Source organism: Nerophis lumbriciformis, linkage group LG11 (assembly GCF_033978685.3).
Source record: "Nerophis lumbriciformis linkage group LG11, RoL_Nlum_v2.1, whole genome shotgun sequence".
NCBI lineage: Eukaryota > Metazoa > Chordata > Actinopteri > Syngnathiformes > Syngnathidae > Nerophis > Nerophis lumbriciformis.
Window position 1 is genome coordinate 9972959 of NC_084558.2, and position 13966 is coordinate 9986924.

Sequence of the window (13966 nt, forward strand, 5' to 3'; positions counted from 1 at the left end):
AGATTGAACTCTTTGGCGTGAATGTCAGGCATCATGTTTGGAGGAAACCAGGCACCGCTCTTCACCAAGCCAATACCACCCCCGATAGCAGCATCATGCTGTGGGGATGTTTATCAGTGGCAGGAACTGGGAGACTAGTCAGGATAAAGGGAAATATGAATCCAGCATTGTACAGAGACATCCTAAGTGAAAATCAACACTTCTTAGCCAACTTGATGAAGACTGATAGGTGCTGCAAAGAAGAATGGAATCAGTTCTCTGATCAGATCCACATATTTTGTCACACTTTGCCTTGTCTCCGAAATGGTTTGGCACTGATGAGGCATGTCCCTTCTGTAATGCATCAATGCGAGTCTCCAGTACATCTTGTCGGGCTGCAAGACAGCACTGTTCCAAGGCCGCTATCGGTGGCGACACCATAAGGTGCTTTGGAAATTGGCAGCGGTGGCAGAGTCCCGTAGACAGGAAACCAACGGCAGACCTCCTGTTCCAGCGAAACCCACTATTCTGTTTACAAGAGCCGCAGAGAACACTAGCACAACCCACCAAAGAGACAGTGGGGCTCCTCTCACCTGGCAGTGAGTGGTCTATGAGGGTTGACCTGGGGAAGCAACTCCAATTCCCCAGGGAGATTGTAAAAACATCATTACGGACACACCCGATTATGTGGTCTGAGTCACTCAAAATCATTGGGTGTTCAGGCATCCGCCACGACATAAGCTGCACAAGAGCAGTGTATCGAAAAGCTGGCTGACGGACACAAAATGGAAGCTTCTGGTATAGGCTAAGGAAGAAGCAGGGGAGTTGGGGTGTTGAATAACACATGGGCATCAGCGGGGCTCCACCACCAGGAGATGTACTTGGGTTAAAGGAATGATACATCAACGACTGATGGTCCCCAGCTAATGACCCAGTTAGTCCCCGAGGTGTTCAGAGGAACACACCTGAACCAAATCACCGGTGGAAGTGCGTCAGCCAGCAATACCCAGCAGGTATGCCATCATCATGTATTTTCTTGAAAAGTCACTAAAGTTCTTAGTTGCTATTTATAAATACGCTTGCTATGCTATACTATTGCTGTTTGGTTATTTATAGGAAGGAATGCACTTGACAGGGTGACGCATGCTGCTTAACAAATAATTTCACTTTTTGACTTCGTTAAGTTGGGTGTGGCTGCAGACTTCAGACTTTCCGTACACAACATTCTCAAGATGCACAATACTTCTTACATTTTTTTAGGTGGTTCAAGCACGATTTTGAAAACAGGGCTCGCCTTTTCAAAACATTACACACAATTAGTACCATCACACGCACAGGCAATATTTTGCAAAATTAAATTATTGCAGTGAAACTTGCCAAGGGACATGTAACATTAACATTGCTGTATGTATACTTTTGACCCAGCAGATTTGGTCACATTTTCAGTAGACCCATAATAAATTCATAAAAGAACCAAACTTCATGAATGTTTTTTGTGACCAACAAGTATGTGCTCAAATCACTCTATCACAAAAAAATAAGAGTTGTAGAAATGATTGGAAACTCAAGACAGCTATGACATTATGTTCTTTACAAGTGTATGTGAAATTTTGATCGCGACTGTATATAAAACAAATAAATATCCATGCAACCAGAATAAGCTTTTCTAACCTGCAACCTGTTTTGAAAAAGTTTCATACCAGATAATGCATTGAGAGAATCGGTTTGAATCGAGAATCGTGTTGAATTGAGAATTGATTCTAAATCAAGGAATCGGAATTGGAATGGGATCGAATTGTTAGGTGCCCAAAGATTCACAAGCGCTATTGCTTATGCACCGACTGTGTCTACAAATAATGTCTACCAATTAGTTGGATAGTGTGATAAAAGTACACTCAGTGCTTGGCTATTGCAAAGAACAGGAGAACATTTCCGTGTGTAAGTGCGTTAACTGTGTGTATTGTTTTGCAAAAAATGTGAGGTTTTGCCTGTTGTATAGTTTTGCAAATCTAGGCTGATGTTTTTCTCCTTGAGTGTAAGGTTTTGGTGATAGTGTAATACTTCTCATTTAAAAAAAAACAACCTGTAGATTAAACAAATCAGTGTGTTTTTCTGATCGATTTCACTTCATGAAAGAAAAGCAGTACCCGTAGATTAAAAATATATCCTTCTCTTTTACAAGAAATTTGACAAAAATGCACGTGCAGCTTTGTTCTCCCTCTGCTTCCTTGTTTGTCTTCACGGTTGAGTCACAAGCCAATGCCACGGAGTTGTAAAAAAGGGTGCATTTATCATGCCATCAGGTTTTAAAACATGTGCGGAATTTCTCGTTTCACAGTATATGGGCTTGTCCAACTAAGGATTGTGACTTTTATATGCATATTGCACATGTTGGGATATTTGAGTATGAGTCACCTAATAGTAGTGCGCCATATGCATCTGCCTGACAAATACATGTTTGTGAAATTAGGATAAATCACAAAATAAAATGATGCCCAGGGGATTATTTTATGATAAAAATATTTAAAGTTGGATTATGCTTGAACAAGGGCTGTCAAAGTTAATCATCAAATTAATGTGATCAATCACAAAATGTTGTAATCACGTATAACCACAGATTATTTGCAAAACGTATTTTAAGCGTACATGTTCCTTTATCTCAACCCCAAATGGTTACCTGAAAGGTGGCAAAGGTTGCTTAATGGTCAGTGACTAGATTGAATTAGATTAGTTTGAGGAGCATTCAAATAAAACATTTTAAAAATCTTCCTGTACGACACACCCAAAAGTTTATTTACAGAACACAATTTGTACACAAGGCAATTCAAATGGAAATGAGCAGGTGCCGTGACCCGGATTAGAGTGCGGTTTAGGAGGGTGAGTGAAACGGAAGTCTGCCAGTGCATATGTTGGTAAACCTCACTCACTAACACCTACGGAGCTCGCGCTGGATATCGGGCTTTTAGCGCTCTGCCAAGTGCTCTCGACTCTAGTTCGATGGACCCAGTTTTGACCCCAGGGGCTGGACGAGGCATGTTAGGTGCCGTGACCCGGATTAGAGCTCGGTTGAGGAGGGTGAGTGAAACGAAGACCAGCAGTGTGTACGTCGGTAAATCTCCCTCCCTAACACCTTAAAAACTTGCACTGGACGTTCAGTTGACAGCCCGGGCTTTTAGCTCTGTGTCTAGTGATCCCGACTCGGTTCGAGCCCTAACAAATGAACACAAAACACATTTCATAGGCAATAGTAATAGTTTATTTAACATGAAGAAAACCATGCAAAAGACAAATAATTGATGCATGAAATGGATCAATTTTACCTCAACTGAAGACTCTTGTTGGCAAAGTGTGGCAATGAGTGACGATGGGGGGCGAGAACGCCACCTTCATACTTATCCCCAAAATGAATAGTGTTTCTCACTTTCTTTATCAAAGTGCTGGCCCTCGCAGGTTTCTTTGGTCCCATGGTGAATTTTTTTGCAGCTGTACTCAATAAAAAATTAACAGAGACGGAGTCACCAATGGGTGAGATCAGTGTTGCTAGGTGGGAAATGACAAATGATCATACCTGAGGTTTAAAATGATCATGTTTTGAGGACAATAATAACACGTGATGTTTCTCAGGACTATCTGCTACAGTAAATTTGGAATTAAAGATTGTACAGAGGGTGAAATGATCATACAAATATACCTCTGGCAACGCTGCATGGGATTTTTTGTTTGGGCAAAAGGACCAACTTGTTATGCGCTATGTTTGACCGGACAATAACCGAGATGGTATACGAAAACAGAATCCTATGAATAGTGAGGTGCACGAAAACAGATATATTTTTTCCTATTCCCTTTTATGACACTTCAGGACAAGAAGTGAACAAACTGCCACTAATTGCTGAGACAAGGCTGAGGAGTATGATTAAATAACAAGACCTGCTCAGAGTGTCCGCCCTGAGATCGGTAGGTTGTGAGCTCAAACCCCAGCCGAGTCATACCAAAGACTATAAAAATGGGACCCATTTCCTCCCACTCAGCATCAAGGGTTGGAATTGGTGGGTGGTTGGGCTGGGGTCTTGCCGCTGTCGGGCGGAGGTCGGCTTGTGCCCCTCTGGCCCCGGGTGTCCGTGGGCTTCCTCCTTCCCCTGGGGTGCGGGGCGGGGTCTTCTGCCCGGGGTTGCCCTGCGCTGCGGCTGTGCAGGCCCGCCTGGTGCCGGGTTGGGGGGGCTGCTTGCCTCCCTTGTTGGGGCCCCGGCGGTGAAGCCCGACTGCCCTGCGGGAGTCCACCTCCTGTGTTTTACTCAGCCCTTATTTATTTATTAATTTTTGAAATTTATTTATTTTTATTTATTTTATATATATATATATATATATATATATATATATATATATATATATATATATATATATATATATATATATATATATATATATATATATATATATATATATATATATATATATATATATATATATATATATATATATATATATATATATATATATATATTTATATATATGTATATATATATATATATATATATATTTATTTTTTATTTTTTAAATGATCTATTTAATACATTTTATTTATTCTGTTAAATTATAAACGTGTATATATGAGTGCGCGTGTATGTGTGTACGTTTGTATATATGTATGGTGGAATCTGTGTGTATGTACAAACCCCGTTTCCATATGAGTTGGGAAATTGTGTTAGATGTAAATATAAACGGAATACAATGATTTGCAAATCCCTTTCAACCCATATTCAATTGAATGCACAACAAAGACAAGATATTTGATGTTCAAACTCATAAACTTTATATTTTTTTTGCAAATAATAATTAACTTCAAATTTCATGGCTGCAACATGTGCCAAAGTAGTTGGGAAAGGGCATGTTCACCACTGTGTTACATCACCTTTTCTTTTAACAACACTCAATAAACGATTGGGAACTGAGGAAACTAATTGTTGAAGCTTTGAAAGTGGAATTCTTTCCCATTCTTGTTTTATGTAGAGCTTCAGTCGTTCAACAGTCCGGGGTCTCCACTGTCGTATTTTACGCTTCATAATGCGCCACACATTTTCGATGGGAGACAGGTCTGGACTGCAGACGGGCCAGGGAAGTACTCGCACTCTTTTTTTACGAAGCCACGCTGTTGTAACATGTGCTGAATGTGGCTTGGCATTGTCTTGCTGAAATAAGCAGGGGCGTCCATGAAAAAGACGGCGCTTAGATGACAGCATACGTTGTTCCAAAACCTGTATGTACCTTTCAGCATTAATGGTGCCTTCACAGATGTGTAAGTTACCCATGCCTTGGGCACTAATGCACCCCCATACCATCACAGATGCTGGCTTTTGAACTTTGCGTCGATAACAGTCTGGATGGTTCGCTTCCCCTTTGGTCCGGATGACACAATGTCAAATATTTCCAAAAACAATTTGAAATGTGGACTCATCAGACCACAGAACACTTTTCCACTTTGCATCAGTCCATCTTAGATGATCTTGGGCCCAGAGAAGCCAGCGGCGTTTCTGGATGTTGTTGATAAATGGCTTTCGCTTTGCATAGTAGAGCTTTAACTTGCACTTACAGATGTAGCGACAAACTGTATTTAGTGACAGTGGTTTTCTGAAGTGTTCCTGAGCCCATGTGGTGATATCCTTTAGAGATTGATGTCGGTTTTTGATACAGTGCCGTTTGAGGGATCGAAGGTTGGTTCAATGCCGCTTACGTGGAGTGATTTCTCTGAACCTTTTGATGATATTATGGACCGTAGATGTTGAAATCCCTAAATTTCTTGCAATTATCTTTGAAAAACGTTGTTCTTAAACTGTTTGACTATTTGCTCACGCAGTTGTGGACAAAGGCGTGTACCTTGCCCCATCCTTTCTTGTGAAAGACTGAGCATTTTTTGGGAAGCTGTTTTTATACCTAATCATGGCACCCACCTGTTCCCAATTAGCCTGCACACCTGTGGGATGTTCCAAATAAGTGTTTGATGAGCATTCCTCAACATTATCAGTATTTATTGCCACCTTTCCCAACTTCTTTGTCACGTGTTGCTGGCACCAAGTTCTAAAGTTAATGATTATTTGCAAAAAAAAAAATGTTTATCAGTTTGAACATCAAATATGTTGTCTTTGTAGCATATTCAACTGAATATGGGTTGAAAATGATTTGCAAATCCTTGTATTCCGTTTATATTTACATCTAACACAATTTCCCAACTCATATGGAAACGAGGTTTGTATGTAGGTACATATATATGTGTCGCTGCCCCGGTGTGCATTGCTGATCGCAACACCGGGCCTGTTGAGATGCCATGGCATGCCGGCTGTGGGCGCAGGGCTGGGCCCTTATAACTTTTTGCGGGATGGGACGCCTGGTGGGTGGTGGGCGGGGGGGCCTGGACGTGTGGGAAGGGCTGCGGGGTTTGGTGGCGCTGGGCACTGTTGGCGACCAGGCCTCTTGTTTATTTTTCTTTATTTTATTTTATCTAAAGGGTTTATTTATTTATTTATTTATTTTTTGTGTATGTATGTGTATGTGTATATGTGTGCATATTTATATGTATGTAAGTGTATTAATGTGTATATATGTGTGTGTGTGTATGTGTATATGTATATGCATGCATGTGTATGTGTGTATGTGTGTATATGTATATACATATACTGTATGTATGTATATGTGTATGTGTGTATGTATGTGTGTATGTATGTGTAGGTGTGTGTATGGGTGTGGATGTCCGGTGGATCGATTGGCCTGGCTGTGGATGAGTTGGGGTAGGTGGGTTGGCGGCCTCGGTGGTAGCTGGGGGTGTGCGTTGTTGTGGTTTACGGGGTCGGTCGCTTTTTTTGTTTCAGTTTCGGCGACCGCGGGTGTTTGCACTGTGGACGGGCGGTGGTGGTGATGGTTGCTGTGGTGCTACAAGCGATTGGCATCGCTGTGTTGGGTTGGAGTGGTTGGGGGACTGTGGCTGGTATCTGTGCGCTTGTGGGGTTGTGGGGGCTGGCTGGCGTTGGCTTGCCGGCTGGTTTGGGGGCTGACGTGCGGACGGGATGCATTGGCTTCTTCCTCCGTTGGGGGGCACCATTCCCTGGCCGGGACTCGTATGGGCACGTTGCTGTGTGGATGGCCGGGATGCGGTGTTTGCAATAGGCATGGGGGCTGTGCAGTTTTTCTGCATTTAGTTGCTGGTATGGGCTCTGCAGGGTTGGGTTGGGGCGGGCGGGGGCTGGCTTTATTTGGCGGGGGGTGGACTCGCGTGGCGTCACACTAAAGTGGTCTGGAGTGGGTCACGGGCCGTAGTTCCTGGTTGTCGGCCACATGGACTGGGGGGCGGGGGGGGCCCTGTACTCCTCCTACTTATAGCACACACAGTCACACATATATAAGACTTTGGGGGATTGTCCTGCGGGGAGGCATGGCGGGGGGGATGAGGATGCCTCCTATGGGGCTCCAGTCCTCCTATCTTGTCCCCTGCTCGTCCATCCCTCAATCTTAGCTGCATATTAGACACTTACGATTTGGGGGGCTCGGCTTGGTTGGGACCCACCATGACCTTGATGTCCCCCAATTTTAATCGCATTATTAGTTCCCACAAGCATACATATCTCACTCATGCTACAGCACACACATCAATAGGGACTGGAGGTCGGCTGTAACGGCTGACCTCCTAATTTTATCTACACAGTAGACACTCTGGGGGCCTTGTACACATGTATGGGGGGGTTGGGGTTCGGCGCACCCCTCATTGCCTCGTCGGCCGGCGCGGATTGCGGGGACTGCGGTCTGGTGGACTGCCAAGCTTATATTCATTTATTATTATTATTATTTTTTAATTTATTTATTATTTTTCTTTTTCTTATTTACTTATTTTTCTTTTATTTTTCTTTTATTTATTTTTAATTAATTAATTAATTTTTTTAATTATTTTTTAAAATCTTATTATTTATTTGTGTGTGGCGTCGCGAGGGTCTCACTTCCTGTTGGGTGGGGTCCGTGCCCGTGTGGCCCGACCTTGCGCTGTGGGGTAACTGTTGGTGACTTGATGTGGTGGCGGCGCGGCCTCCATGTCTGGTCTGGATGCTGTGTCTCGGTTGTTTGGGCGGTGGTGTGTTTGTGCGGGTTTGTGTTGGGGTGGTGGGGTCTTTTGGTGAGGGGGGTGTTGGTGTCTCTTGTTTGCATGTTGGCGTTTGGGCTGACTGGCGGGCTGGCGCTGGCTGGTCTCCATGATCCTGTTGGCGTGTGGTTGCCGGTCACAGTTTTTTTTGATCGCTTTGATTTGATTGGGTGGTGCTGGCTGTCTGGGGGTATTGCGGCTGCTGTTTCTGCTGCCGTTTGGTTGTGGTGTGGGTGCCCGTGGCTGCTGGGTCTGGTGCAAGTGGGTGGCTGATGTTGTGACTGGTGGCAGCGCACGCGCGTGGTGGTTGTCGGGGCTGACAAACTGTGTATATGCATGTATATGTGTGTGTATGTGTATGTATGTATTTGTGTATGTGTATATATGTGTATGTGTGTGTATGTGTACATGTAAATGTGTATGTGTATGTATATGTATATACTGTATGTACGTATACCAGTGACGTGCAGTCAGTTGAGGCAGGTGAGGGTGCCATCATGGAAAGAAAAAAAATGTAAAAAGAAAAAAAAATCATTAAATTGTTATATGTATCCAGTGATTATACTATAAAGTTGTTTTCCATTTAACTTCACAAGATTATTTTTATACAAAATCGCTGAATTTTCACATTTGCCGTTCAAATGCTGAGAAAAGACTTGCGGTGAGTCACCAGCCAGTTGAGCCTCACCATGGATTGCGCAATGACTCGGCTAACTGCTGGCCTGCTGTGCAGTGAGACCGTATTGCTATATGAATTATATTCTAAATTTCCATAGTTTAGTTAGCTGAGGTATATAATGTACAGTGTATTTTGACAACAATTGTATGTGTGTAACGTATTTCTTGTGCTGAGCAATCATAAAACTGCTGCGAAGACGCACTGGGTGAGGCTCGCAGTAATCCCGCCTCCTGGTGGTAGAGGGCGCTAGTGATCCCAGAGATCATTCTTAAGACTACTCAGCTGCAGAATAAGTGACAACAAGCAGCAACAGTTAGCAGCGATCGTTTATTTTTTCCTCTCGCCTGAACTTTTAACATGGAGGATTACATATCTAAAATAAAACAGTTTTTGTTATGCACGTTTGATTGTGGACTATTACTGACACCTTGTGGCGATGGGAAAATGCTGCGCGTCATCAGTTTGGGCACATCCGGTTTACGATGTTAGTTCAGTTCATGAGACAATAAGAAGTAGACAAGTTGTGTTACTTCTTACAAGCCTTGGAAAAGATAAGTCTGTAAGTAAACTGTTTAACTTGTTTATGTGGCTCAATATAAGGGTGGAAAGTGGCTAAATTTGTATTTTTTATTTTATTTTTTTATGAATTTATTAATCAATCAACAAAACAATACACAACAACACCAGTGACGTGCAGTCACTAGAGGCAGGTGAGGCGGGGCCTCACCTGCCATCATGGAAAGAAAAAAAATGTAAAAATATTTTTTTTTTATTAAATTGTTATATGTATCCAGTGATTATACAATAAAGTTATTTTCCATTTAACTTCACCCGTTTTAGATTATTTTTATTTAAAATCGCTGAATTTTCACATTTGCCGTTCAAATACTGAGAAGAGACTTGCGGTGAACAGCAGCCAGTCGAGGCACGTCACTCAGTGCCTCAACATGGATTCCGGACTCGGCTAACTGCTGGCCTGCTGTGCAGTGAGACCGTATTGCTATATGAATTATATTATACATTTCCATAGTTTAGTTAGCTGAGGTATATAATGTACAGTGTATTTTGTCAACAACTGTATGTGTGTAACGTATTTATTGTGCTGAGCGATCATAAAACGGCTGCAAAAGACGCACTGGCTGAGGCTCGCCTCCTGCACCCTCGCCGTAGAATGCACGGCAACCCCTGACGGGAGTGTTATATCAACTAAAGCCCACACTTAAACTTTCCACGCGCAAGATTGAATCTATTTAAAAAAGTTATTTCATAAGAAGCCAAAAAGTGAAAAAACAATTATGTTCGTGTTGGAGGAGTTGTGAATGACTGCAGGGCCACAACATTAGGTACACTTGCAGACTGCAGGTGTACCTAATTCACAACTCCTCCAACACGAACATTATTGTTTTTAATTTTTTGGCTTCTTATTAAATAACTTTTGTAACCTATTTTTATGGGCTTTCCTCTTTGTGATGTTAAGTTCCTGTTATGCGCTGTTATACAGTATATGCCTTGAGCTCTTATTTTGAAGGCGCTAAGAACGGAAGTGACGACACGTTGGAGTGGAGCGGAAGTTTTTGAAAGAAGGTAAATAAAGTGGTCCTCGTGTAAACTGGAGCCTCCGTGTTTGTTATTTTGTAGTTTCATACAGTATAGACGACATTTATAAACCCTCGGTTACACTTTTTTAAATAGATTCAATCTTGCATGTGGAAAGTTTAAGTGAGGGCTTTAGTTGATATAACACTCTCATCAGGGATTGCATTAATCCAGCACAATAGCGGCTCATGGATTTATTTTATAAGTAAAGGTAAGACCATAATAACGTTTTTTTTATTAAATGTGCTTTTTTGTGTGCTACAGTTTGTATGTGTAAAGTTAAAGTTAAGTTAAAGTACCAATGATTGTCACACACACACTAGGTGTAATGAAATTTGTCCTCTGCATTTGACCCATCCCCTTGATCACCCCCTGTGAGGTGAGGGGAGCAGTGGGCAGCAGCAGCGCCGCGCTCGGGAATAATTTTTGGTGATTTAATAACCCCCAATTCTAAGCCTTGATGCTGAGTGCCAAGCAGGGAAGAATGCTGGTATGAGCTTTTAAACATAACCCGTTAACTGCTGCCAATCAAATGGTGAATAAGATACTCTTTAGGGTTAATATGTTTGTAAATCTGACTGTGATGAAGTCAGTGCCTCACCAGCCATCAACCTCACCGCACGTCACTGAACAACACCACAACAATGCAATCCAATTCCAAAGCCAAACCCGTCCCAGCAACATTAAGAACAACAATAAACAGAGCAATTGAGAGCAATTGAGGACGCACAAATCCAAATGTCGTGAAACAAAAATGAACATTATCGACAACAGCATCAATATTAGTAACAATTTCAAAATAGCAGTGATTAAAAAACCCTCATTGATATTATCATTAAAAAACATTAATAAAAAATAATACAAAAATTAGAAATGAACAATATCAATCAATCAATCAATCTTTATTTATATAGCCCTAAATCACAAGTGTCTCAAAGGGCTGCACAAGCCACAACGACATCCTCGGTACAAAGCCCACATACAATAGTGTCACAGTGGCTTACCCTTGCATCACATCCCATAAGCCCGACAACACACCGCGTCCAACATTTTCCACAAATATATAATAAGTCATATTTTGGTTCATTTAATAGTTTAAACAAATTTAAATAATGGATCCCGTATTTCAATATATGACTCATTATTATCTAAACTAAATGCAGTTTGTTCTGCTGATATCATCTCCATAGCTTGTGTGTACCAGTTAGTATGAGTTGGACTATCAACAGCTACCCATTTTGTAAATACCGGTATTACCTTTTTTGTTATTATGCATATTGAAAGAAAAGCATTTTTACTCCTTGATGACACGTTACTAAATTGATGGAGATCCCCAAGAATACAAGTTTGCAGTGTCATTGGGATGTTAATATTAAGGAATGTGATTGCTTCTTTTGTTGTTTTCAACCATAACTCTTTTATTCTCTGACATTCCAATTTTAAACAGCTGAGAAGATGTAAAATACAATCTATTCAATATTATAAATTGAGTCAGCTTATCTTTAATGCTTCTAAAGGGCTTCTTGGCATTTTTACAAATATCATTCCATGATATGTCTCTTTCATCTAAAATGTTTAAGTCCATCATCCATTTCCGAACACATGCATCATTTGCATTTCTAGTGTGGTGTTCATTTATTATTCCATAAAATAGTTTAATTAATTTCTTAATTGTATCTTGATTAAAAAGTGCATCTTACAGTTCATGGCTATTTAAGGACATACTTTCAGAGGGTATGCATTTATTTACAGGGTGTTTTAAAGAGATAAAATGTAAATAATTATTTACCCACAATTTCCCCCTCTGTCTTCTTTTTTTTCTCTTTCTATCCCCTCCTGCTCTGGCCCGGCTGCACCAAATGATAATATAAATACATTTAATAAAGTCAACTACAAATAAGTAAAGTAAATCTGAACAGCCGATATGGGCATCTACATCAACTATATGATTTGCCTGAGAAGCTGGACAGGACCAAAAAAAAAAAAAAGAAAAAAAAAAAAAAAAAAAAAAAAAAAAAGGTTGGAATTGGGGATTAAATCACCAAAATGATTCCGGAGCGCGGCCACTGCTGCTGCTCACTGCTCTCCTCACCTACCACGAGATGGAACAAGGGGATGGGTCAAATGCAGAGGCTAATTTCACTGCACCTAGTGTGTGTGTGACTAACAGTGGTACTTTAACTTTAATAAGATCTGCTTCTTCCTTTGTCTTTTCAGGTATTGTGTAACCGGTATCAACAAACACATAAATAAAGGGAGAGTACTGATGCAAAAGATTGGGTCATGAACTGGTGTTTGAAGGAAAGAGTGTGACTAAAAAAATAGTACTCTATGCAACTGCAAGTAATTATTCATTGAATTCGTCAGGTAAACATGACTAATGTACCACATATCAAAAAGCAATGGTGTCGGTGCACATTGGTGTTTAAGGAAGAAAAGGAACGTAAAACTATTAAAAAAAAAGTGGCCGCTTGAGAGAGTGCTGTGCCTATAAATACTAATGTGAATGTACTGTATATTCATCCATGCGTGAAATTACACATTTCGTAATTGCCTAACACTTTAATCACCTGACATACTTTTGAGCTGTGGTGTAAATGTTCTCACGACAAGCTACCACCTCAGGCATATTTTTTCCAAGCGGTCCCAAACTCCCAACACTCGCTAGATAAAAGAAGCACTATTTTTGCACTAAAACAGTACTATTTCCATGCAACACTGCAAACATGTTACGCTAGTAACACGATATAGAATATCTTACAAACGTACTAAAAAATTTAGGGACAGCATTTGATTCAGCCCGGCATTCAAAATAAAAGCTTTACCCCGAGGGGCCTGTAAAATTTGATATTTGTTCAAGCATTCATGTGGTTTGGCTAATATTGGATTTTCCTCAAAGTTAACCTATTCAAAATAAAAAATAAAAAATAAAATGACAAATTTAAAATGACTTGATAGACACATTTTAAAAAATGTACCAATGGACATTCAAATCCGGATCTTCAAACAGTGATGTTGACGTGATAAACAGTAGTCATACTACAGGCCATGACATGACTTTATTTGAATTTGAACTATCTCAAAATACTCCTGTCTGCCAGTGAAGTGAACTATTATAAAAAAAAGTGCAATCTTTTATTTTTTTCCCGTGTATTTTTCATTATTTTCCTTGTACTGACATACCAAAAATCTCTATTGCTCAATGCGGGAAAAACTCACGTGGCTTTAACCTCAGGTGCTGACATCTGCACAGGGCACACGCAAAGCTGGACAGACAGTCCTGACCTTTTTGCTGTGTGAACGATGGGGGCTGTGTGTGTGTGTGTGTGTGTGTGTGTGTGTGTGTGTATGGCAGGTGTGTCTTCAAAGACAAGTCCAACTCACGGTGGCTTATCTCAACCACTCAACAGTTCTTGTAAGAAGTCATGCCAGGATTTCTTCTTCCGTTGCACAGAAACACACGCACACACACACACACACACACACACACACACACACACACACACACACACACACACACACACACACACACACACACACACACACACACACACAGCTCTCCACACGAGCTGCTGATAAGAAATATTGCTGCC

The 13966-nt window shown here is 41.1% G+C and overlaps 1 protein-coding gene across 1 annotated transcript in view; it reads left to right on the forward strand.

The window, feature by feature from the left end:
• LOC133610800 (uncharacterized) overlaps nt 1–13966 on the forward strand; it is a 45532-nt gene that overhangs the window by 19026 nt on the left and 12540 nt on the right. Inside the window, exon 7 of the mRNA XM_061967443.2 lies at nt 4015–4025. Coding sequence (XP_061823427.1) covers nt 4015–4025 — 11 coding nt within the window. The remainder of the gene's footprint in view (nt 1–4014; nt 4026–13966) is intronic.